This window comes from Manis javanica, chromosome 5 (assembly GCF_040802235.1).
Source record: "Manis javanica isolate MJ-LG chromosome 5, MJ_LKY, whole genome shotgun sequence".
In the NCBI taxonomy this organism is placed as follows: Eukaryota; Metazoa; Chordata; class Mammalia; order Pholidota; family Manidae; genus Manis; species Manis javanica.
In genome coordinates this window covers 79304141-79332041 of record NC_133160.1, presented here as the reverse complement: position 1 = coordinate 79332041, position 27901 = coordinate 79304141, and the positions used below count along the sequence as shown (strand labels likewise).

The window sequence follows — 27901 nt, the reverse complement described above, 5'->3', positions numbered from 1 at the left end:
ACACATTTAAAATATGTGTAGAATGGACTCAACCTTTGAAGATGTGACCTACAGGCCATGAAAAGGTGACTTCAACTCATATGTATTATTTTCATTCTCATACATGCACTGTGAGTGGTGTAGACTTCTGTTTTTGAACTGTGACATTTTGGGCTGGGTAATGCAGAGATAGTTATGGAGTGTTTTATTGAGGAAACTGATTAAAATTTAAGTGGAAATAACAAAATGTCACTAGTCATGTTAAACCAATAAAAAGCCTATATCAAACTGAGGATAGTGAGATATGCACTTCCATGAACTACAACATCATCTTATCTAGTTTGCCTGTAATTGCCATATTACTAATGAAGACCATGTATTACCTTGATGAATTTTTTTTAATGTCCTTCTTTTAAAATCAAATGTTCATATATGAGGATCCAATATAAGGTATCTGTGATTGCATGATTATACTCATTCATCCATCCAACTATCATAGTGCTAGGAAGTGTTCTGATCACCAAGGAACTGTCATATATCTTCAAAAAGCCCAGAATTTAGTGGGTAAGACAGATAAGGGGATAACTGCAAAAAGTAGAGCTATACAGGGTAAGGAACATGGAGAAGATGAGCTAACCAGGTGGTGAGGTGATACCATTAGCTTGAGAGAAGAATTGACACCTAATGCCAGGCTACTCTCCCTCCCACTCCATCAAAACTCTCAGTTTTGAATCTTCCATTATTCCTCCTTTAACGTCCCTCATTTTAAAAAAAAACACTTGGAAAATTCTAGCTTTCAGCAAACTGTGACTCTTTTCCATAATCCCTGTTCTAATTCATGATGACTTTAATGATCTTGGTAAGAGCAGTCAAAGATCCACCTAGCTGGCCACTCAGTTTGGTAACTACAAACCTTCTGTAACTTCTTTGTCTAACCTCTCACTCTCCACCTGCCCCCTTCTACATTTCAGCTTACTCTTTCTGGAATCCTAACTCCAGAAATTTGTGAATTTTACTAAGTCCATCAGTCGTTGTTTCACTATCCCTCATTCACCTATGCCCTCACCTCTGCCCAGCATCAGTTCTATAGTATCCATACCACTCCCAGACATACTCATACTTCCCTGCTAAAGTTCACCCTGATTAAATCCAACTCCCATTCTTGTAGTGGAATGTAGAGGCAGAAAACATCCAACCACACTGACTGGGTTCCCTGTAAGTTCAGGATCCCTAACCTCATTGGCCGTTAGTGCTGCCTGATAATCACAGTATATTTCCCTAGTCTGTTCACTCTCACTGCCTGCTACCTGACTATTCTATACTTTTTCTTTGATCTTTGAACTTTTCAGATTTCTTTCCTTGTCTTCCCTTCCCTCAACTCTGAGAAAATTGAAGCGATAATAGAGAGTTTCTGGCAGAGCACTGCCTGCCTGTCTGTCTGATCACACGCGTCAGCGCCCGTGGAATCTGTGTTCCCCTGTTACTGTCGTCTGACACAGTTGCTTACTCTTCCCTTACCAAAACACTTTCCTTATTGCCTCTGGGCCATTATACCCTCTGGATTTTCATTTGTTTCCCTTGCTGTCATTTCTCAGTCTCCTTTACTAGTTCCTCCTCCGTCAGGTCTCTGAAAGTCAGAAACTCCAGAACTCATTCCTTGCCTCTTTGTCTGTACTCACTAAGAAATCTCATCCAGTTTCATCTTTAAATATTACCTATACATTGATGGCACACAAATAATATATTTCCAGAATTCCATATGTAGGCACCAATTCTACATTGCTGCTTAGATGTCTATTGGGTATCTCGAATTTGGCAAGTTCAAAACTCCCCTCCCCTATACCCAATCTCCTTTTAGTCTTTCTTCCCTCAACTAATGGCCATCCTCTTCTTTCAGTTTGACCAAACGCCTCACTTGGCTCTTCTCTTCCTCCCCATGTTCATCACCACACCTTGTCACTTCTTCCTTCAAAATATATCACTAAGTCAGCAACTTCTCAACAGTCCCATTACAACCACCTTGGTCCAGATCACCGTCAACCCCACCAGGACAACTGCAAGAGCCGCTAATAGGCCTCCCTTTCCTCTTAAGCCCATTAAGTCTATTTTTAACACAGCAACCAGAGTAATCCTGTTGCCCTAAACCTTCCAACAGCATGCATCTCACTCTGCATGAAAGACAAAGCCGCTGCTCTGCCTTGCAGGCCTCCTACCTCCTCTCTGAACCGCTCTCCTTATACTTTCCCCTCATTCTCTTGCCGTCAGCTGCAGCCCCCTCCTTGCTGTTTATCTGACGTGCCAGGTGTGGTCCCGACATCGCATGTCTGCATTCATTTTCCCTCTGCTACAAGTGCTGCCGCCCAGATCCCCAGGACCGGCTCTCTGACTTTGATCATGTTTTTGATCAAAGTTCACCTTCTCACCGGGGCTATTTCTGGCCAGCTTATCCAAAGTTGCACTCATATACACAAATTTCCTTGGCTTTCCTATGCTTTAGTTTTCTTTTTAACACGGATGGCTTTCTAACATATCATACATTTTAATGATTATTCTTTCCTACCACATTATTCTTGTCTCATTCTTGTCAACCACACTAGAACGTAGCTTCCCTGAAGAAAGGGGTCCCCTGTCTGCTGTGTTCCCTGATGTGTCCTTAGTACTTGATCAGGGTTCAAGAAGATGCCCAGTAAGTATTTTTAAAATGAACAAAGAATTAAATGGTGAAGGAATTATTTTCCACATAATGTCTAAGTGAATAAAAAAGCATTAAAATGGATAGAATATTAGAGAAATATGTGACACACCAGTGCAAACATGGTCTACTGCACTTTGCCCTTTATATTATCTTCCTCCTAGGGCATAAAAACCTTCTCATCAACCTGGTCTTTTTTTCTAAGTTCATATTTTATGGATATGGATATTTTATGGATATCTAAATATATAAGCAATATTATGAATAAAGTGCATTTCAAAAACAAAGAAAAAGAATTTCAAAATTTCATATGCTGCTGCCACCCACAAACCATTCCATTTAAGATTCTGACACACTTGTTTTTAGTTGACCCTTGCTGTTGAAATCTCCCTCCTTGCTGAGTGTGGGGCCTTGGACCTCCTGTGGCTTCTTATCTAATGACTCTCAAACTGGATCCTGGGTCAACAGATATTTTCTGGGGACTCTGTTTGCACTAATTATTAATAAAAGAAAATACTCTCTTTGCCCAGTCTTTTTAATGGGCAGATGTTTTCTAATTTAGTTTCTTTCCTAATTGTACTTACTTTTTTCCCCAAAAGCTTATTTACATGCCTTTAAAAAATGAGAATTTTACCTGGACTGGTAATTATCAGTGAGTTCCCTTGTTGTCTTGTGTTTCTGCTCTTGGCCCTTGAGAATTCAGGCTAAAGCTCTTTGGGGCAGTATCAGTGATGACAAATTTAGATTACCTCAAATTTTAAAAGTTGGGAGGTCATTGATATATGGTACACATTTGCCTCACACTTTTTTTTTCTTTTTTCTTTTTTCTTTTATTTTGGTATCATTAATGTACAATTACATGAGCAACATTACGATTACTAGACTCCCTCCATTATCAAGTCCCCCCCACATACCCCATTACAGTCACTGTCCATCAGCATAGTAAGATGCTATAGAATCACGACTTGTCTTCTCTGTGTTATACTGCCTTCCCTGTGCCCCACTCCCTACATTATGTGTGCTAATCATAATGCCGCTTTTTCCCCTTATCCCTGCCTCACATTTCCTATGTCTTTCTGGACTGCTTTCTTCAAGTCTAATTTATGTCTCATGATAGAAAAAAGGAATCATAGAATTTCAGGGCAACATTGATCTAAGAGATGATCAAAGTCTCTTTCTCTCCTTGACTTATGCACTTGCTTCTCTCAACTTCTCTTCTGGAAATATGCAAGAGGCTGTACCCACTTCCTCCTCCTTCTTCCACTTGCCCTTCCATTTAGAAGCACAGAAATTCATGCAGAGACATTAACTGAATGTAGACTTCTATGTATGGAATTGATTAAAAATAATATAAGCATCAGCTATCCATATGTTTTTGTGTTATCTAATAATATTTGAACCCCAGTAATTGTGAGATCCAACTGAATTGTTGCATATACTCTGTATTCATTCATGACATATATATTAATTTGTGTTTTTGCCTAAAGAATACATACTTATGAAATTAAATATTCTCTTAGCATCCATCTCCACCAGACATAATTTGGTGTATATTTAGATGTCAAATACAAGTCATTTATTCCCTGCTACCAACTGTGCAAGAGATCAAGAACTGACTTTGTAGTGTTACATAACCTGAAAGTGATGAGTAAAATGTGTAATTGTTTTGTTTTGTTTTGATGCACAGAATGGGCTGTCTCCACTTCACATGGCTGCACAGGGAGACCATGTGGAATGTGTGAAGCACCTGTTACAGCACAAGGCTCCCGTTGATGATGTCACCCTAGACTACCTGACAGCCCTCCACGTTGCTGCACACTGTGGCCACTACCGTGTAACCAAACTCCTCCTGGACAAGAGAGCTAATCCAAACGCCAGAGCCCTGGTAAACCTGGCCCAGTCCACATTAACTGAACACAGATCGAGAGAAGCAAACCCACACTGATTGCTTACTGGTGTAGACACCGGCAGTGCATGGTTACAGATATGTAGTTAATTCTGCTAAGTTTGTCACCTCCCACAAGCTGCCTGCCTACTTCACAGTTTGCTATTGATGGTGAACAAGGATAGATTTAAGAGAACACTAAGGTAACATTTCCATAACTAGCAAGTTGTAGATAGATATGAAAGCTATGGAATGATAAGCAATTTTAAATGGAAAGTAGTTGAAAAATATGAAGTTATAAAATAAGTTCTAGATACCTCTATATAGAGTGAGAATAAAAGTGGGAAAAAGTTTAACTTTATTAATCTCTTTATGAAAAGCAAAATATTTTAAAGTGGTGAATAGCTTTGACTATGTAATATAGTATAAAATGTAAGCCCATGAAGAGTTCACTCAGACAATTTCCTTGTTAACCTGGTTATCCAACCATAGGCTAATAGAAAAGGGATGCTTAGCATCTTCCTGTTATAGGAGGCATTTTATATAAACCATTCCAGGAATTGCTCAAGAGAAATGTGCAAGAGGCTATTTCTAGAGGAGCTCTGTGCCCCTCAAGGTCTAATATTCAATAAATCTTCCTTGCTTCACTTATGTTTAACAATAATTCTTGGAAGTATTAGCCACACACTAATTTATGTCTCTTGTTTCCTAATTCTCAAACTAAAAGTAAATCCTTTTTCCTTATGTATTAGATAGTTTATATCAGTTAGATTAGTCCACAGACAATATATAAGATGAGAGAATATCATTAAAATTATGAACTACTAAGTCTTATTTTTATTTGAAATTTTCCTTTGGAATCAATTTATTCCTCATTTTCCTTGAAGCAAATATACCTTTAGGTTTTTGTGCAATTATGTGAGAATATATATTTTCACATAAGGAAGAAAATGCTCATTTTCATTTGGATAGTCCTCAATAAGTTTATAAAATATCACAATCTAATAATTACAAATCTTTTAAGCACTGCATATACATGTGACTATTTATATCTGGCTTATTATATACCTCACAAATGGAAATAACAAACATTGTGAAGAATAATAAGCCATCAGGTTAAGGCCATGTCCTTCCCTGAGAACTGCTAGTGTAGACAAATACTGACTAATGATCAGTCTCCACTGAGACAAGCAAAATTGTTAGCTCGCATAATATATTTTCTCTATACAGGGGCAATTATTCAAGTAGAAATATAATACTTACATGTAACACATAAGTATTAAGCATGGGTTTAGTTAACAAATTTTTATGTAATTTTCCTCAATTCCTACACATTAGCCTAGTTTGGAAAGTTAGAAAGTGCCTTAAAGACTTCTCAACATTCCTTTGCCTCTGAGAGGTATCTCCTACCAGTTTCAGAAATTCTCTATGTGTTTCTTGAAAATATTCAGGAACTTAATAATCATTTCTTTATAAAATAAAATGTACCTGATTGGCATTTAATATAAAACCTTTTTAATATAATAAATATAACCTCTGGATATATCAAATATTATCAATAATGATTTCTGCTAATGTACAACTCCTATGAAACTTTTTGAATAAAATATATATAACTTCCAGATATAAAAAATTATCAACATAAATATGACTTCTGCTAATTTCAGCACTTCCTCTCTGAAGAAAATGGTGGCAAAGCTGAAACATTTATTAAAGAGGTGCCATGTTCTTAGATTTTTTTTTTTAAGTAAAACAGATACACTGTTTTTATGCTCTAAGAAATGGTCCTTCATCAGAAGAAGACATGGTCATCTTGATGCCTCTGAAAGCCATTTCATAACCTGCCGAACAGTATACTTCAAAGCATCTTAGAATTTCTAAAGTATAATGCCTCTCTATTTTTCCTTCTTTGAGGAGTAGGCCCATATAGGTTTTTGTTTGTTGTTTGTTTCACTTTTGTTTTCTCTGTAAGCACACAAGAAGAAGTATATACAGGCCCACCACATATAAAAGCAAAGTTCAGTGCATACAGGACCACATCACATTTTCTTCCAAATTCCAACACCTATGCTGTTTGAAGAAATGGTAGCATTATGTGACAATGTAACATTATTGCCTGCAATGTGCCAGCATGGAGTGGTGTGAGAGTTTTTTTGTGCATGTTTTCAACTAACTTGATTGTCTTTTGCACAGAATGGTTTTACTCCACTGCACATTGCCTGCAAGAAAAACCGCATCAAAGTCATGGAACTGCTGGTGAAATATGGGGCTTCAATCCAAGCTATAACAGAGGTAGAAAAATGTTTCAGCTTGTCATGAAACATTCCTTCTTACTCCTTCTTTCCCTTCCTTTCACTCATTTTCTGTCCTCTCCACTCAAGTTTTATTGATCAGAAGAAGCCCCAAAGCCCCCACCAGTGCAGAGGAGTAAAACTGCTATTGCTTTGTTTCGCAGTCTGGCCTCACACCAATACATGTGGCTGCCTTCATGGGCCACTTGAACATTGTCCTCCTTCTGCTGCAGAACGGAGCCTCTCCAGATGTCACTAACATTGTGAGTATGGCTTGGGTCAGAATAACCACAGGGAAAAAGAGAGGAAAAGTGAGTGTGGTGTGTGTAGGGATGTTTGTGTATATGTCATCAAAATGAGCGGCTGCATTTGAGACAAGCCCCTGTGATAGCATATGTTTGAAGTGCCATAACTTCACTGAGAAGAACGTTGAAGGGTAAGAATTGTGTTAGAAAATAAAATGGAAGCTATGGATTAAGACTGTTTCAGCTTCCTGGTGTTCATGCATCTTAAGTGATATTGATTAAAACAAAAAGCATTTTAAAGGCTCCTCTGAACATGAATGAATGATTGGTTGGAGTAAAATCTCCAGGGCTCACTCTAGTGGCCTGAGTGAGTTGTATTCCAGGTATTTTGATTCAAGTATCAAGTCAGTCCTGTAATCAACCATATCAAATGATTAACCAGCAACAGTCCAATATTAGGGATTTTTACTTGATATCAAATCCTCCATCCTTTAGTTACATGGATTTTTCATTTCTAATTTTACTTTGATTTGATTTTGTTTGCTAGAATGGAGTCCCTGTTTACCTGAAATAGTTATACCATTGCCACTTTTCATGTATTCTGAAAAAGGATGTTGGTCTTCAGACAACTTTAAATCTCCAGTAGATACTTGATATCCTGGAATTCTACATAAAATTAGGGTTTTTACTTCCAATTTCTTTATATTTCTTTCGCTTTCTTGGAGTCTATCCTTTTAAACTTTGATCATCAAATACAAAGTTTCTTCTGAGCAAGAGAACATGCTCTGTGCAAGATGCAGTCGTGTATTTGAAGTTCAACAGGGGCCACTGGAATACTGAAATTTTTTTTAAAGTATGCAACAAAGTCTCCCCAAATAAATGTTTGTGCTTATTATTAAAATGAATCATATTTTCAAAAGCAGTTGATTGACTATTGTTGCTAATTTTTGGAATCTCATTCCATTTGAATTGTGAAACAGTGTTCAGTTTCACTTTTTATTTTTATACCTCTCACAATCTCATTTCTTTGTATTTCACACACAATTTCTGTACTGAAGTTCCTGATTCATGGACAAAATCAGTGTGATATAAATTTATTTGATTTTAAATATTATTTAACACTTCATATTATTCATAATTGGAGCATAATACCATTAAAGAATTGAAATATAGTCTATAAGTTTCCCTAATTGTATCTTATTGGCCCTAAAGTAATAATGTAATACTGATCTTTAATTACTCTATTAAGGATAAGAGAATATGCCAACTTAAGTTCAATTTCTAGACACTTCTAGAACTTTCAAAGAAATCCTTTTTCTGTTCAGAGATAACCACCTCCCTCTTTTACACTGAGACTTGTACAAACCAGTAACTTTCAAGAAAAGTATTCTGCATTCTTTCCCACTGTAAATAGTTTCTCTATTTTCCTTCCCATACCTACAGGATCAATGATTTTACTCTGTTAAATTACATTATGTGAGATGGTTGTTTAAATCCCCTAGATTAATCTTTTTGAGGGGAGATTTTTTGTAAAATTGTTAATATTCATATGCTGTCCTGAGGGAAAAAAAATGCTAGGTAGCCTTAATTTATATTTTCAAATAAAAATAAAGCATAATTAAAATAGTAAAAATGTTGACATCCTTTAGATTTTTAAAGACTCACAAATTTGGCAGTTACTGTATTAGATATTCATTTCTTCCTGTTGGTCATTATAAAGTCCTTCCTTTTGTTTTGTCTTCTCATTGGTGCAGTATCTACCCTCCCTTCAGCCCCCTCAAAACAAATATTTGAGAGGCACCTGCCAATGAAATCCTCCCCTTAACATGTTCCCTACTTGTTCTTTATTTGCTTGTTTTTATTTTTGTGTGATGTGTCCCTTCAAAGAGCAACAGGGTTGCTCCCAGTTACGTGTGAATTTCAGATAAGCCATGAATGATTGATTGCAGTGTAAGTATATCCCATGCAATAGTTGAGATATACCTATGCTAAAATAATTATTCACTGTTTGTCTGGAATTCAAGTTTAACTGGTCATCCTGCATTTTTATTTGCTAAATCTGGCAACCCTACATTTAGAGCAATGGGATGCCTGTGAACTTGTGTATTCTCAGAATGTGAGGATATAGCTACTGAACCCCAAACTCTTTACAGGTTGATTATTAAACCGTGTGAACACTGACTGTCTGCTTGCTGTGTCAGAGCTGGTCATTTCCTGACCCCAGAGCACCCTACCCTTGGAGCCTTTGTGTGTTGCCTGGAATCATGTTGCATTTTTGAATGCAAGGCTGTGTGTTGTGCTTTGATGCTTTCCAACTGATGCAGCCAAAGTGAAAGTGAATGTAGCTGTCAGCATAGTCAGTTTTAACAACTGAGAGGCATGAAGTTTAGTACCCTGCTTTGGACATGAGCAAACCCATTCTCTTGCCAGTCTTGTTTCTGTCTCAAAATTCACTCAACGTGTGTGGCATACCAGTAACTCAGTCACCTGCGGATATTATTACTGCAAAGCTCCCTTTCCAGAAAAATCATAAATGCACTTTAAAACCTAGCAAGCTGAACTGCTAGTTGTAACATGTCCTTCACCCAGTGTATTCATTGACAGCCATGATAGTACCAAGCACTTTTGGAGCTATTCAGAATACAGTGTGGGGGTGTTTCCAAGGGTTCCTTTTTACAACAAATCAATGGGTTCACAGCTAAGTTCAAACTTCATATTATGCTTAAGAATTTCCCCTGTCCTTAAAGTTAATTAGCTTAAGACACAGAAGACAAGGGTTTTAAATAAGATGAGGTGCCCAACAATCAAGAGATGGAAGTTATTGATAAAAACAATATACACCTGCCTTCATTTTCTTGTTCATACTTAATGGATAAACAGGGTAATATAAATATAAAAGGGAAGGGCAAATCATCATAAAACTTGATTACCTGAGAATCATTAAATAAGAATTGAACAAGACCATTGTTTTAAAGTGAAGAGACCATGTGTGTGCATATAATACTTTTCTTCAAATATGTTGAATATTTTAGATGAGGTATTATATCTAACTCATCAATTTCAAATATGTAAACCACAGAAAAATTTATTTTAAGTATAAAATGAGGGTATTAGAAATATTAAGACTAACATTGGAAATATTTTACATTTTGAAAACCTTTTATTGATAAAGCTTGGCTTATAAAATAAATGTATAAGTTCATCATTGAGTTCATACTCCTGAGGCCTCTTTGACTTAACTTTTTGTAAAGAAACTTATTTTTGTCTCCATTTTCACCAAAATTAGAAAAATTGCTGTACTTCTAAGACCTAGAAATGGAGTAAAGATTTAAAAGTTTTTTTTTAATAGTTAAAAGATCTTAGCTTTATGTATGTAGAGACAGATTTTAAGTGATACAGAAAGCAAACTAGAAATCATTATCCAAAGAGGAAAAATCTTGCCATACATCCAAAATCCAAAGACTAATATTGCTATTCTAATGTTGTTTTACAAAATAATAGACTCCAGACACATTTACTTTGCAAAAATCAAAATACGTCATCAGAAAATAAGGCCATTAGATGATAAATGAATCATCAACAAACAAGTTAATGTCCAGTTTCATGTTTTCAAAATCAAATTATTTGAAATGAATTTCTCATAACTTCATAAGGAATGGGTCTCTGAATACTAGGAAAACAATTAACTGTGAGCTATATACCAAACTAAAGTTCACTTAAATCTTCTGGATTTAAGGGTTTGTTGTGCAAATAATCAGAAGAAATTATTCACTGGGATTTGTGAGATGCATCCAATTACCACAACCAACTTTACAATTGATTTACTTTATTTGAAGTGGTTTACTTTAACTGGTTAAAATCAGCCTTATTTTCTAGGATAGTTGTAGTGACTAAAAGTAATACTTTTTATTCTAGTATCTTATTGTAACTGTAAAATTATGTGAAAGCGTGAACCCCACCTTTTTCAGAACTACATGTGATTCTAAAATATGCTTATTAAAAAAAAAACCCTGTATCTTAAAGGCAGTAATTAACAGGCTTCCCAATGAAAAAATTTCTTACATCTAATCACCATTCCTCATGCTGCAACCTAAACTACTGTTTCCTGATGAGCATGTTACATCTCGATGTGGCACGAAGATGCATGAAGATACCCGAGGAATTACCTGGTGCCCAGTGCTGCCCGCCTCAACAGGGACTGTTAACAGTTGCTTTACTCATCTCTCGGTAGTTCTCTTAAATAACTGTCTGCCCTTAAATATGCTCATTAGCAATAATAGGAGACCTCCTGGACAAATCAAATTTCTTGTATGAACAATCATTGTCTTGTCTCATAACACAAAGACAAATCAGAGAAAAAAGAGTCTATTTCGAAAGTAAATTTTGAATTCTGAAAAGGAAGAGCTTATGTACAGTACACAAATGATGTGATTTTCTTGAGGTGTGTTGACTTGGCCTTCAGCATCTAGAGATTCTCATTAAAATGGGATTAAGTTATAATTCACATAGGCAAGTGTGACAATGACAGAGTTTAGGTGGGAAGGATACAAGGTAACTTCTTATCACCCAAAACAGTTCAGGTTATGCCAGGTTGATTGTTCAAGCTCAGGGTATCCTGGATGTTTGGGTAAGTTCCCTGGTTTGTCATGGACTGAAAGAAAATAAACTTTTATCCTTAGGAAGATGGAGAAGATTTAAAACGTATTTTTTCAGACTGAATAATTATGAAATAATGACACCTTTTTATAGATTTCCTAAACCTTTGGATATATTGCTGAATATCACAAGAGGGCACGTTTTTATTCTTTACCATCCAGAGCAATGGGTTTGTTTATAGTTCAAAAATTTTTGTTTCCTGACAGCGTGGGGAGACTGCCCTGCACATGGCAGCCCGGGCAGGGCAGGTAGAAGTGGTCCGGTGCCTCCTGAGAAACGGTGCCCTTGTCGATGCCAGAGCAAGGGTAGGTGCTGGTGCCTGGGGTTCTTATGTGCATGAGCTCCATCTTCAAGAGGTTTCTATCATTCATGTCCTTGGAATGAAGGAAGTGCCATGGACTGTAAATGAAAGCATCAATTCAATAACAGTTTTCCAGGCAAAAAAGAAATGGCACAGTAAACATACACAATGGAAAATCCACCCCAATTCCACAAACATAAACATCTGAAAAAATGTACAATTTGGAATCTATGAAATATAGCACTAACATCCTAATATTTATTTCACCTATTAGAAGAGCACTTTCACACTGAATCTTTTTCATGAATTTTAAAAATTTACCTATGTTATATAGTTACTATACATATTATAATTAATTTCTTACCACCAAAGCCAATCAGATTTCCACAGACATTCCTTACTAGTTACTTAGAAACAAATTATACTCAAAGTTACAATGTTTTTCCCCTCATCTGTTTTACTTTTCTCCTTTCTGTAGTGAGTTCTACTTTTCTTCTTACACCGAGTTTACGTATTTAGACATTCTGAGCTTCTACTATTTCAAAATAGAATTTTGGCCCTGGAGATTGCATAATAGGATTCTTCTGTTTATAATTGCTTCTAATTCCCCCCTCCCCTCCAGGTTGATTTTTCCTTCTTCTTCGCTGCAAATTCCATTTTCCAATTCCTTTTTTCCACCTTCCTCCTTTACACTGAGTGTACTAGTAATTTGTATTAATATATTGTATCTTCTATTCCCTATTCCACATTGTTCCATTAATTTTTCTACTAGCATCTTTGGAATTCTCATGGACTATTTCAGTGCTTTCTCTCCTTTTTCAGTATTTGATACACCTAAGGTAGAACTCATTTTCTCTTGACTCATATCACTGTGACTCCATTTTAGAGACAGTGTTGTACGGGAATGAAAGCACCCAGCTGGAGTCATACAAACATTCATTTCAGGCAAGGTATTTCACTTTCAGGTCTATCATTTAAAATGTGAGCATTGGACTAAGAAACCTTTAAACTCTTTTCTAGATGTTTTTAATGTTATTTGACTCTGAATTACAGCATTTTTCTCTGCAGACCTTCATGCAGAATCCAACGATACATGGGCAGCCTTGACATTACTCTTTTCCTTTCAGATTATGTGTGCTTTTCTGTCTTGTTGTACAGTAGTATAATGTTTGTTCTTTGGTAATTGTTGGTATGTGATGTCCTTAGATATTTAGAGCTTTCATTATTCAAACTGTATTCTTCCCTGCCTTGGTATTTTTCTTGTTTCCTTTTTTTTTGTCTCTTAAAGACTATTTTTTAGAGCAGTTTTAGGTTCACAGCAAAATTGAGAGGAAGGTGCAGAGACTTCCTGTCTATTCCTGACCCCACACATACACAGCCTCCCCCATCATCAGCATTCCCCACCAGAGTGGTACGTTTGTTACCATTGGTGAACTGACACAGAAACATCATAATCCCGCAAAGTCCAGAGTTTACATTAGGATTCCCTCTTGGTCTTGTATATTCTGGGGGTTCATCCATACAGTGTCATACAGAGTACTGTCATGGCCCTAAAAATCCTGTGTTCTGCCTCATTTCTTTTTAAAGTTATCTGGCATTTAGCTGATAAAATAAATTATAATCAATGTTTTCTGAATATCATGAATTTCACTATTTTTACCAGAAATTGTGGTAGTATTCCTGCTAGTTATCTTTTAATCCATATTTAATAATAAAAGTGCTTCCAATTTATCTTTTATTTATTTATTTATGTAGGTATCATTAATATACAATTACATGAGCCACATTGTGGTTACTAGATTCCTCCCATTATCAAGTCCCCCCCACATACCCCATTACAGTCACTGTCCATCAACGTAGTAAGATGCTACAGAGTCTCTACTTGTCTTCTCTGTGCTATACTGCCTTCCCTTTGCCCCACCCTACATTATGTGTGCTGATCGTATTGCCCTTTATTCCCCTTCTCCCTCCCTTCCCACCCATCCTCCCCAGTCCCTTTCCCTTTGGTACCTGGTAGTCCATTCTTGTGTTCTGTGAGTCTGCTGCTGTTTTGTTCCTTCAGTTTTTTCTTTGTTCTTATACTCCACAGAGGAGTGAAATCATTTGGTACTTGTCTTTCTCTGCCTGGCTTATTTCACTGAGCATAATACTCTCTAGCTCCATCCATGTTCTTGCAAATGGTAGGATTTGTTTTCTTCTTATGGCTGAATGATATTCCATTGGTATACATACCACATCTTCTTTATCCATTCATCTACTGAATGACACTCAGGTTGCTTACACTTCTTGGTCCAATTTATCTTTCAAAATACACCCACTTATTATTTTTCTACATTCAAATTTTAATTTATTATAGTTTTAATGGAAATTTTCTCATTATCATGTATCTCTGTAATTTTTTTAAGTTATCAATTTAACCTATTATTGCATTATACCTTTTTGGATACCATCTGAAACCCCTTCCTCAAAAACCACAGACTACAGACTCCTCCCTTTAAAATATTATAACATTTATGTATTTATATGTATCTATGTATTTTTACACACATATTCCATCATTTCTATGGTTCGCTTCTCTTTTGAAACTATATTTAGTCTCATGGTCTACATATATAAACATCTTTAATTATTTTGTTTCTCCTTATTTAAATATCAATTATGTCATACTTTGTTTTTCCAGCTCCACCACCTATCCTAAGATGCAACTGAAATTCCTTCCCTGTAGTATCCTGATAGGGGACAGAAAAAAGTACAGTAGCCTCATAGAGTGCTCCTATCCAAAGGTCATTATGCATAAAAATCACTTGGAGATATGTTAAAATACAGACTGAAACTCAGTAGGTCTGGGGAGGGGCCCCAATTCTGCATTTCTGACAAACTCACAGATGATATCTGATCCTGGGATTCTACTTTGAGCAGCGTGGAGCTGGGATTTTTTCCTTTGCACATGTTCTATTTCAGGCTGTTCTAACACTATGAGTTTTTATTTTCAGTAATCCTTTAATATTTTCCTAGAGCTCTTTGATTTAGTTAACATTTGGAATAATGGTTGTAATTCTTAAAGCATTTTAACACAAATTATCTTTTTTTTAATTTTTTAATTTTGATATAGTTAATGTACAATTACAATTACTTGAACAACATTATGTTTACTAGACTCCCCCCATTATCAAGTCCCCCCCCACATACCCCATTACAGTCACTGTCCATCAATGTAGTAAGATGCTATAGAGTCTCTACTTGTCTTCTCTGTGCTATACTGCCTGCCCTTTGCCCCCACCCCTGCTACATTATGTGTGCTGATCGTAATGCCCCTTATTCCCCTTCTCCCTCCCTTCCCACCCATCCTCCCCAGTCCCTTTCCCTTTGGTACCTGGTAGTCCATTCTTGGGTTCTGTGAGTCTGCTGCTGTTTTGTTCCTTCAGTTTTTTCTTTGTTCTTATACTCCACAGATGAGTGAAATCATTTGGCACTTGTCTTTCTCTGCCTGGCTTATTTCACTGAGCATAATACCCTCTAGCTCCATCCAGGTTGTTGCAAATGGTAGGATTTCTTTTCTTCTTATGGCTGAATGATATTCCATTGTGTATATGTACCACATCTTCTTTATCCATTCATCTACTGATGGACACTTAGGTTGCTTCCATTTCTTGGCTATTGTAAATAGTGCTGTGATAAACATAGGAGTGCATATGTCTTTCAAACTGGGCTGCTACATTCTTAGGGTAAATTTCTAGGAGTGGAATTCCTGGGTCAAATGGTATTTCTATTTTGAGTTTTTTGAGGAACCTCCATACTGTTTTCCACAATAGTTGAACTAGTTTACATTCCCAGCAGCAGTGTAGGACGGTTTGCCTTTCTCCACATCCTCACCAACATTTGTTGTTGTTTGTCTTTTGGATGTTGGCCATCCTAACTAGTGTGAGGTGATATCTCATTGTGGTTTTAATTTGCATTTCTCTGATGATTAGTGATGTGGAATATCTTTTCATGTGCCTGTTGGCCATCTCAGTTTCTTCTTTGGAGAAGTTTCTGTTCAGATCCTCTGCCCATTTTTTAGTTGGGTTATTTGCTTTTTGTTTGTTGAGGTGCATGAGCTCTTTATATAATTTGGATGTCAACCCCTTATCAGATAATGTCATTTATGAATATATTCTCCCATATGGTAGGATGTCTTTTTGTTCTACTGATGGTATCCTTTGCTGTACAGAAGCTTTTTAGTTTTATATAGTCCCATTTGTTCATTTTTTGCTTTTGTTTTCCTTGTCTGGGGAGGTATGTTCATGAAGAAGTTGCTCATGTTTCCAAGAGATCTTTGCCTATATTTTTTTCTAAGAGTGTTATGGTTTCATGACTTATATTCAGGTCGTTGAGCCATTTTGAGTTTACATTTGTGCATGCACTTGGGAAGTCTACTTTCCTCTTAATTGGATTTAGAAATAGTACCTCATGGCTATATAATTAGGGGGCTAAGCCAAATTTTGCCTACTCCCAATATAGAACAAAAGAAAAATTGCACAATTATAATAATCTTTCTTATTTTAAAAAGGCCAAGCAGCATACTATATTCACCAGCTATGAGCATAATAACTTGCTGGGCAGACTGGAGAGCAGGAGCTCAGTGGCATGTGTTCCTTGGCTAACTAATGTGTATGTCTCTAGGCCCTGCCCTCAGGAAGGTCCTTTCTTGTCCAGTGTCCTCCATGGGCATAACCGAGAGGGCCACCAGGGTCTGTCCATCTGGGGGCTCTCCTTTAGGTGCCCATTTTCTGTTGGTACATAAGGGGTCTGGCATTTGCTTTAGAGATTGAACAATTACAGGGCCCCTAGGGTTAAACTCATTTGAAAATTCACTTTAAATTTCAGTTTAGCTGCCAAAATATTTGGTTTCTGGGAATCCTGTTAGCTAGGAATGAGTAGCAGAAATTTTATCAAATCTTTGCATCAAATAGCCCAGCTCTTGCTATTTCTGTCTTTGGGTAAAAGGAGTTAGGGGCTCAGGAAATCTCCCTAGTATTGGAAGACAGTGGCCTACATTGTAAGGCAGAGCTCTTCTCCTGGTCCGAACTGTCCCACAGCCGGCAGTGCTTTCTGATGAGGGAATTACTGCCCCTTATGTTTGGGAAAGGTTTAAGGGATCACGCTCCCTCCCATGTTTTTCTTGGTTCTTCCCATGAATATTTCCTTCTTTTCTTTCCCAATTCTTTACCTTGGAATTAACTTTAGCTTGGGGCAGCAAATTCAACTTTTGCAATTCAACAAGGAAATAATTATCCAAATCTCATAAGGTCTTACATCTCTAGTTACAAGTGGAAAGACTTTCTTACCAGAGTTGCATGTTCTTCCCTTTTCTGCTTTCAGAGAGGAATGCACCAAAAGTTGAAAAAAATGAGCAAGACAGCTTATTATTTAACTTAAAAAAAAAAGTGCCTTTTTTTTCTGTGGTCTGAGAAGCAATGGACAATAGCTGATAATTTGAGTACCATCAGTCAGGGATTGTGTCTTCTTAGCTGTGGATTAAGGGGTCAGCCATGTCCCAACTCTCCCCCTCACTCATCAAAAGCACATTTGAGATTGCATGACTGGCAGTGTCCTCCTCTATCAAATTTTGTTTGGCAGAAGTAGTGCAAGAGGTAAGCCCAGCCACTACAGATGTTCTCGAGAGCTATTCTCAAGGTCTTCAGTTTGTTTTTTGTTTTGCTGTTCATTTATGTATATAATTTAATTCTCCCATTCCTCTGTTTTTCCTCTAGATTTCAGAGAAAGTTGTATCTTCCAAAATGTGCCCCTTCTGTCCTATTGAGAGGCACCTTGCCATTTTATTATATTAATATTATATTATATTATATTATATTATATTATATTATATTATATTATATTATATTATATTATATTATATTATATTATATTATATTATTTTATTTTATTTTTATTTTATTTTTTATATTTTATTTTATTTTTATTTTGGTATCATAAATCTACAATTACATGAAGAACATTATGTTTACTAGGCTCCCCCATTCACCAAGTCCCCCCAACAAACCGCATTACAGTCACTGTCCATCAGCATAGTAAGATGTTGTAGAATCACTACTTGTCTTCTCTGTGTTGTATAGCACTCTCTATGCCCCTCCCACACTATACATGCTAATCGTAATGCCTCCTTTCTTTTTCCCCACCCTTATCCCTCCCTTCCCACCCATCCTCCTCAGTCCCTTTCCCTTTGGTACCTGGTAGTCCATTCTTGGGTTCTGTGAATCTGCTGCTGTTTTGTTCCTTCAGTTTTTTCTTTGTTCTTATACTCCACAGATGAGTGAAATCATTTGGCACTTGTCTTTCTCTGCCTGGCTTATTTCACTGAACATAATACCCTCTAGCTCCATCCATGTTGTTGCAAATGGTAGGATTTGTTTTCTTCTTATGGCTGAATAATATTCCATTGTGTATATGTACCACATCTTCTTTATCCATTCATCTACTGATGGACACTTAAGGTTGCTTCCATTTCTTGACTATTGTAAATACTGCTGCAATAAACATAGGGGTGCATCTGTCTTTTTCAAACTGGGCTGCTGCATTCTTAGGGTAAATTCCTAAAAGTGGGATTCCTGGGTCAAATGGTATTTCTATTTTGAGCACTTTGAGGAATCTCCATACTGCTTTCCTCAATGGCTGAACTAATTTACATTCCCACCAGCAGTGTAGGAGGGTTCCCCTTTCTCCACAACCTTGCCAACATTTGTTGTTTGTCTTTTGGATGGTAGCGATCCTTACTGGTGTGAGGTGATATCTCATTGTGGTTTTAATTTGCATTTCTCTGATGATTAGCGATGTGGAGCATCTTTTCATGTGCCTGTTGGCCATCTGAGTTTCTTCTTTAGAGAACTGTCTATTCAACTCCTCTGCCCATTTATTAATTGGATTATTTGCTTTTTGTTTGTTGAGGTGTGTGAGCTCTTTATATATTTTGGATGTCAGTCCTTTATTGAATCTGTCATTTATGAATATATTATCCCATACTGTAGGATAGCTTTTTGTTCTATTGATGGTGTCCTTTGTTGAACTTTTCAGCTTGATATAATCCCACTTGTTCATTTTTGCTTTTGTATCCCTTTCCTGGGGAGATATGTTCATGAAGAAGTTGCTCATGTTTCTGTCCAAGAGATTTTTACCTGTTTTCTTTTGAGAGTTTTATGGTTTCATGACTTACATTCAGGTCTATGATCCATTTCGAATTTACTTTTGTGTATGGGGTTAGACAGTGGTCCAGTTTCATTCTCTTACATGTAGCTGTCCAGTTTTGCGAGCACCATATGTTGAAGAGACTGTCAATTCCCCATTGTGTGTCCATGGCTCCGTTATTGAATATTAATTGACCATATATGTTTGGGTTAATGTTTGGAGTCTCTATTTTGTTTCACTGGTCTGTGGCTCTGTTCTTGTGCCAGTACCAAAATGTCTTGATTACTGTGGCTTTGTAGTAGAGCTTGAAGTTGGGGAGTAAGATCCCCCCCCCCACTTTATTCTTCCTTCCCAGGATTGCTTTGGCTATTCGGGGTCTTTGGTGGTTCCATATGAATTTTAGAACTATTTGTTCCAGTTCATTGAAGAATGCTGTTGGTAATTTGATAGGGATTGCATCAAATCTGTGTATTGCTTTGGGCAGGATGGCCATTTTGATGATATTAATTCTTCCTAGCCACGAGCATGGGATGAGTTTCCATTTGTTAATGTCCCCTTTAATTTCTCTTAAGAGTGACTTGTAGTTTTCAGGGTATAGGTCTTTCACTTCTTTGGTTAGGTTTATTCCTAGGTATTTTATTCTTTTTCATGCAATTCTGAATGGAATTGGTTTCCTGATTTCTCTTTCTATTGGTTCCTTGTTACTATATAGGAAAGCCACAGATTTCTGTGTGTTAATTTTGTATCCTGCAACTTTGCTGAATTCCAATATTAGTTCTAGTAGTTTTGGAGTGGAGTCTTTAGGGTTTTTTATGTACAATATCATGTCATCTGCAAATAGTGACAGTTTTACTATTTGCAGATAAAGGAATATCTTTACTATTTGTATAAACAAGACAGGAATCTTTACTGATCTGGATTCCTTGTATTTCTTTGTTTTGTCTAATTGCCATGGCTAGGACCTCCAGTACTATGTTGAATAACAGTGGGGAGAGTGGGCATCCCTGTCTTGTTCCTGATCTCAGAGGAAAAGCTTTCAGCTTCTCGCTGTTCAGTATGATGTCAGCTGTGGGTTTATCATATATGGCCTTTTTATGTTGAGGTACTTGCTCTCTATGCCCATTTTGTTGAGAGTTTTTATCATGAATGGATGTTGAATTTTGTCGAATGCTTTTTCAGCATCTATGGAGATGATCATGTCGTTTTTGTCCTTGTTTTTATTTATGTGGTGGATGATGTTGATGGATTTTCGAATGTTGTACCATCCTTGCATCCCTGGGATGAATCCCATTTGGTCATGGTGTGTGATCCTTTTGATGTATTTTTGAATTCGGTTTGCTAATATTTTGTTGAGTATTTTTGCATCTATGTTCATCAGGGATATTGGTCTGTAATTTTCTTTTTTGGTGGGGTCTTTGCCTGGTTTGGTATTAGGGTGATGTCCCTCCTCTTCTATTTTTTGGAAACTTTAAGAAGAATGGGTATTATATCTTCTCTGTATGTCTGATAAAATTTCAAGGTAAATCCATCTGGTCCAAGGGTTTTGTTCTTGGGTAGTTTTTTGATTACCAATTCAATTTCTTTGCTGCTAATTGGTTTATTTAGATTTTCTGTTTCTTCCTTGGTCCGTCTTGGAAGGTTATATTTTTCTAGGAAGTTGTCCATTTCTTTTAGGTTTTCCAACTTGTTTGCATATAGGTTTTCATAGTATTCTCTAATAATTCTTTGTATTTCTGTGGGGTCCGTCATGATTTTTCCTTTCTTGTTTCTGATTCTGTTGATGTGTGTTGATTCTCTTAATAAGTCTGGCTAGAGGCTTATCTATTTTGTTTATTTTCTCAAAGAACCAGCTCTTGGTTTCATTGATTTTTCCTATTGTTTTATTCTTCTCAATTTTACTTATTTCTTCTCTGATCTGTATTATGTCCCTCCTTCTGCTGACTTTAGCCCTTATTTGTTCTTCTTTTTCCAATTTTGATAATTGTGACATTAGACTATTCATTTGGGATTGTTCTTCCTTCTTTAAATAGGCCTAGATTGCTATATACTTTCCACTTAAGACTGCTTTTGCTGCGTCCCACAGAAGTTGGGGCTTTGTGTTGTTGTTGTCATTTGTTTCCATATATTGCTTGATCTCTATTTTAATTTGGTCATTTATCCATTGATCATTTAGAAACATGTTGTTAAGCCTCAATGTGTTTGTGGGCCTTTTTGCTTTCTTTGTACAATTTATTTCTAGTTTTATACCTTTGTGGTCTGAAAAATTGGTTGGTAGAATTTCAATGTTTTTGAATTTACTGAGGCTCTTTTTGTGGCCTAGTATGTGGTCTATTCTGGAGAATGTTCCATGTGCACTTGAGAAGAATGTGTATCCTGTTGCTTTTGGATGTAGAGTTCTATAGATATCTATGAGGTCCATCTGTTCTAGTGTGTTGTTGAGTGTCTCTGTGTCCTTACTTATTTTCTTTCTGGTGGATCTATCCTTTGGAGTGAGTGGTGTGTTGAAGTCTCCTAAAATGAGTGCATTGCATTCTATTTCCTCCTTTAGTTCTGTTAGTATTTGTTTCACATATGCTGCCACTCCTGTGTTGGGTGTATATATATTTATAATGGTTATATCCTCTTGTTGGACTGAGCCCTTTATCATTATGTAATGTCCTTCTTTATCTCTTGTTACTTTCTTTGTTTTGAAGTCTATTTTGTCTGATACTAGTACTGCAACAACTGCTTTTTTCTCCTTGTTGTTTGCATGAAATATCTTCTTCCATCCTTGACTTTTAGTCTGTGCATGTGTTTGGGTTTGAGGTGAGTCTCTTGTAGGCAGCATATGAATGGGTCTTGCTTTTTTATACATTCTATTACTCTGTGTCTTTTGATTGTTGCATTCAGTCCATTTACATTTAGGGTGACTATTGAAATATATGTACTTATTGCCATTGAAGGCTTTAGATTCGGGGTTACCAAAGGTTCAAGGTTAGCTTCTTTAATATCTTACTGTCTAACTTAACTCGCTTATTAAGCTATTATAAACACTGTCTGATGATTCTTTATTTCTCTCCCTTCTTATTCCTCCTCCTCCATTCTTTGTATGTTGGATGTTTTGTTCTGTGCTCTTTGTGTTTTCTTTGACTACTTTTGTGGGTAGTTGATTTTATTTTTTGCCTTTAGTTAGTATTTGGTTGGTCTGCTTTCTTTGCTGTGATTTTATTTTCTCTGTGACATCTATTTAGCCTTAGGAGTGCTCCCATTTAGAGCAGTCCCTCTAACATACCCTGTAGAGGTGGTTTGTGGGAGGCAAATTCCCTCAACTTTTGCTTGTCTGGGAATTGTTTAATCCTTCCTTCATATTTAAATGATAATCATGCTGGATATAGTATTCTTGGTTCAAGGCCCTTCTGTTTCATTGCATTGAATATATCATGCCATTCTCTTTTGTCCTGTAAGGTTTCTGTTGAGAAGTCTGATGCTAGCCTCATGGGTTTTCCTTTGTAGGTCACCTTTTCCTTCTGTCTAGCTGCCTTTAAAATTCTGTCCTTGTCCTTGAGCTTTGCCATTTTAATTATTATGTGTCTTGGTGTTGTCCTCTTTGGGTCCCTTCTGTTGGGGGTTCTGTGTATTTCTGTGATCTGAGCAACTATTTCCTCCCCCAGTTTGGGGAAGTTTTCAGCAATTATTTCTTCAAAGACACTTTCTATCCCTTTTTCTCTCTTTTCTTCTTCTGGTACCCCTATAATGCGGATATTGCTCCTTTTCAATTGGTCACACAGTTCTCTTAATGTTTCAATCCTGGAGATCCTTTTATCTCTCTCTGCATCACCTTCTATGTGTTCCTGTTCTCTGGTTTCTAATCCATCAATGGCCTCTTGCATCTGATCCATTCTGCTTTTAAATCTTTCCAGAGATTGTTTTATTTCTGTATTCTCTTTCCTTAGCTCTTGCATATTTCTCTTCAGCTCCATCAGCATGGTTATGACCTTAGTTTTAAATTCTTTTTCAGGAAGATTGGTTACGTCTATCTCCCCAGATTCCTTTTCAGGGGAGACTGTCTGGGTTAGTCTGGTCTGTATCAAATTCTTCTGCCTTTTCATGGTGATAGAGATATTCATTGGCACATGTCAGCTGGGAGAACGTCCCTTCTTGCTGGTTTGTGGCCTTCCTCTCCTGGGAGTATGACGACCTCTAGTGGCTTGTGCTGGGCAGCTGTGCGCAGATGGGGTCTCTGATTCTTGCCTGGCTGCTCTGAAGGAAGCTCCGCGCATGGTTGCTATGGGCTCCTCTATGGCGGAGTCACGCTGGAGTGGGAAGGGGCAGGACACTGTTTATCTCCGTGAGGTGCCTCGGAGCTGCACTGCTTCCCAGGGGGTTAGGGTGTCCGGAGTTCCCCGGGTTCCCAGCTGCTAAGCTGATTGTGCCGGGATGCCTCCTTCCAGCGGTGGGGTCCCTGTCCCTTTAAGATTTTCAAAGGGCACTCGCTTTTCTTTGTCCTGGGGACCCGGCTGCAGGGACCCGCTCACAGGTCTTACTGTCCTGTTTCCCTAGTTTCCTGCACCCCACGCATGCACTGTGTGTCTGTGCTCTCATGCAGATGGCTAGGGCTGGGTGTTTAGCAGTCCTGGGCTCCCTCTTCCTCCCCGCTCCATTTCCTCTCCTCCCACTGGGAGCTGGGGTGAGTGGTGCTCGGGTCCTGCCGGGACACTGCTTGTATCTTGTCCCCTTTGTGAGGCGCTGGGTTCTCGCAAGTGTAGATGTAGTCTGGCTGTTGTGCTGTATTTTCTGGTCTCTCTTTTTGGAATAGTTGTATTTGTTGTATTTTCAAAAATATATATTTTTTTGGGAGGAGATTTCCGCTGCTCTACTCACACCACCATCTTGGCTCCGCCTTCCCTGTTAATTTTCTTAGTGGTCATATTACTGTATTTATTTCTGTAGAATGAATAGGTAAATAAATGTCTTTAGAATCCAATGCCTGAATTTAAGTGCTATTTCAGCTATTAAGCTGAACAACCTTGGACAATCCTGGGGAACTCACTGAATTCCTCTTAATCTCTATGCTTTGGACAATGGTCAGATAATACATTTTATGCCTGCATTTTAGGTCTGTTGTAAGGATAGGATTAAGTAGGGATTGTACATGAAGGAAGTTTAGAAATTGCAAATTTTTATAAAATTCTAATTCTATTACTAAAATAATTGTATTATTATTTACTTCTCACTACCCTGAAATTCATACAATGCTATTTATCTCTTCCTGAAGCTCCCTATTAATCCTTTTTTTTCTTATAATTTTGAGATACTACATTTATTTAAACAGTTCTTCTCTTCTGTATTATATCTTTTCTCCATTCATTCTTAGCCCTGGAAGCTGGCCCAACATTGTCTTCCTCACTTTTATTAAGACATGTCCTTGAGCAGATTGTAAAGTTATTATCTCTTTCCATCACTAAGGTTACACACAGTTTTCTTTTTACAGGAGAATGGTTTGGTCTGGTTTTCTTAATGCTGAAAATACTTTGCTGAAAATACATTGGAGTCAGGTGATATCTTGAGCCTCCTCAAGCATGTCCTTCCTGTCCATTATACCAGCTATATCCTCTCTGTTTTTAAATGAAAAGCACTCGGCAAATAGTCAATCTCATATGCTTCTTGCCAGAGTTCCATTTCATCTTTGAAGTCCTGGATGTAAGTCTCAGGCCAATCTGCAGTGTTTCCTGGAACAACTTTTTACAAAACCAGACTCAGTATCTTCTTTATCCACAGTCTCTCCTTGAAGAAAATGACCAGCATGTGTATCCTTGGCTTCCTGAGTGGAATAAGAGCAATCTCTTCCCAGCATTCCTCATTCTTTTTCTCTTGATACTGTTCCCAGAATAAACACTGTGTCTTAGTGAAAGTTTTTGGATGAGAATCTAGGTCTTAGGACTTATGGACTAGATTTCTTTTCTTACTCAGAACCAGGAGTTGGTTTAGATTTAAATGTAAGTGAGGGCTTGATGAGTTGAGAAACTCATTTAGTGAGTTTGGTGTGCCCAGAAAACAATGACCGAGTTCATGGAAGTACATACTTTAATAAAAATCTAAAGATTTTTATGAACAAACAGATCACCCCTTATAGCAAAATATAAAGTCAGTTGTGGCTAAATTGTAAAAATTTCCTTTTAGGTAGGCATTCCTAGAGACTCTGAGAATGCATACTCTTGAAACATCTGAGTGAAATATATTATCAGTGAAGTTTGGTCTGTCCTGGCACTAACTTTTTACTTGACTTGAGTTGTAGGAGGAACAGACACCTTTGCATATTGCCTCTCGCCTGGGTAAGACAGAAATTGTCCAGCTGCTTCTACAACACATGGCCCACCCAGATGCAGCCACTACGAATGGGTACACGCCACTGCACATCTCTGCCAGGGAAGGCCAGGTTGATGTGGCATCAGTCCTGTTGGAAGCAGGGGCAGCCCATTCCTTAGCTACCAAGGTAAGTGAACTGGCTTCATGACAACATGGACCGAGAAGAATCCTAAGTCAGTATCTCTCTGCTGACTACAGAGTGTCAAGAAGGCTAGATCTCTTTCTCTATCTTTGAATATTTTAGACTCACTTTCCAAATGATCAAAGGGGATTGTGAGACTCCATATAATATCTTGAGTAAAGAGTGTTGGATCCCATTCTTTTAATTAATCAGTGTTGTTTCTAGTATAGGTATCTAGATGTACAGGTAAAAGATGATTTACATAGAGCAAGGGCTACTTTCTCTTCTCTTTCCATTGTAAAATCCATAATGTATTCCTAAGAGGAAAAAAAAAAGATTCCCAACTGAGCCACTATTACTAACTAGGAAAATAAATTGTATTGAATTGGCAATACTATACTTGTTGAGGGTTTTAGGACTTTCTAAAGTTTACTTAATCTTGCATTTTCCCAGCCTTGGTATCAGATGTCATTACTTTTCTGCTCTCTTAATCTTTACCAACTACACTCTTGCCAGTCTGTTTACAGAGATGGGCTTGAGAATCACCTTTATTTGTTGTTTAACAAAAATATGCACCAGCCTGGATTTCACTTATGTTCAAAGTGTCATGTTAGGGCAGAGTAGTTTTTTCTCCACTTGACACATTCTCTTTGAAATTCACTATTTGGATATGGCAGAATAAAACATGAACACACTCAGCTAACTGGAGCAAAAGAAATTGGACAAATGCAAAAGATTAGTAGTAATTCCCACCAATACAACAGTGATTCAGATTATTGAGAAGACATTTCCACTTTGCTCATAATAAACAGGCATAAATAGTACATCTAAGGGAGAAGCAAATTTGCATGTATGAACTGAAGTAGTTGTAGGAGCAGCCCACTAGCCATGATGGCTCATCTGGTTGCCTCGTGCTGTGAAACATGTTTTGATGTAAGAAATTGGTAAGTATTCAAATGCTAAAATCTGAAGAGTTGAAAGGATTTTAAAAATCAGTTTTTTTAATCAGCAGCTAAGCAACAAACATAAAATAATAGTAATAATAATAATAATCCAAGAGAGACTAGGTGATTTTCTCATCAGATGATGATGATAAATGAAATCCAGATATATAAAACCTAGAAACAGAGAATAAAACATAGATTCTTCCAAAGATTTATAGGATTTAAAAAAGTATATTAAAGCAATAGTAAATTAGGGCAGTTAAATGGAAGAAACTATTAACAGAGCAGTTCAACAGTGGAACTGACTGGGGTTCCAGAGTGGTTGACTCATCATCATTAAAGCTATTTAAGTGTTTATAAATATCAGAGGGTAAATGAAATCCTGATGGGATTAACATAGGGGAAGAAGGAAGATGTGTGACTCAAGAGATGTTTTCCAACCTCTGCTTTGCGATTCTCCAGTAAGATTCTATGTAGTTTTGTCTAATAATAGTTTCCAAATTTATAAAGGGCTGGATCACTATTCCAGCAGGATTTTGAGGAGAGAAGTTTATTTTTTCTTCCTCACCACGTAATTTGTCTCAAAGAATTCCACTTCATCCTGTGTCCCCCAGTCATTGTGTGCACTGCATGGAGGGACGGGAACATTAACAAATGTTGTTTAAATGGACTAACGCAGGAAGGAGAATATACTCTTGTACTTGCCCCACAGTTGGGAAAAGTGGAAGAGCACTCTTCTCCAATGACCTATTAGTACCAAATGTTCAAAAAGAAGCAAAAGAAAAATGACATCTCAGTTCACAGTAATTTGTGTGATGACACTGTGAAAGGATATGCTTAAACGGTCCCAGGGATAAGCTGGACCTTACACCACCTGAGCCAGGCATTTTGCTGTGTGTGTCTTACAGGCCCTGGTCAGCTTCAGAGTTCTCCCAGTCCCTCCTTAGCACAAGAAGAGCATGTGGTTAGACTGTCTGGCCAAGAGGATGGATTTGAGATCACGGTGTACGAACTGTGCCATACTTGAGAACTGAGTCCAGGGACATGGCTCTATTCGTAACACACTGTTAATTACAGAGCATGGCATTAGGCGCACAAGATTGAATCTATACATGTAAACGTGTTAGCAAAGCAGTCTTTTTAAAAAGCTTTAAATCTGCGCTGTGTTTAAAAGTCTGGTGTTAATCTGCTCAACATAATGCCAGAAGTAGAGTGTATTGTGCAAAAGGAATCAGGCTTTTTATACAGGTGGGTCTCCTG

The 27901-nt window shown here is 37.3% G+C and overlaps 1 protein-coding gene across 21 annotated transcripts in view; it reads left to right on the top strand.

Moving 5' to 3' along the window:
* The window catches only part of ANK2 (ankyrin 2), a 351461-nt gene that overhangs the window by 222983 nt on the left and 100577 nt on the right, over nucleotides 1-27901 (top strand). For 18 of the 21 annotated variants that reach the window (XM_037001140.2, XM_037001145.2, XM_073237146.1 and 15 more), the window contains 5 exons: nucleotides 4359-4556; nucleotides 6750-6848; nucleotides 7012-7110; nucleotides 11955-12053; nucleotides 25506-25703. In XM_037001140.2, the coding sequence (XP_036857035.2) occupies nucleotides 4359-4556; nucleotides 6750-6848; nucleotides 7012-7110; nucleotides 11955-12053; nucleotides 25506-25703 (693 nt within the window). The remainder of the gene's footprint in view (nucleotides 1-4358; nucleotides 4557-6749; nucleotides 6849-7011; nucleotides 7111-11954; nucleotides 12054-25505; nucleotides 25704-27901) is intronic. The other 3 variants (XM_073237157.1, XM_037001151.2, XM_037001149.2) reach the window with 1 other exon arrangement.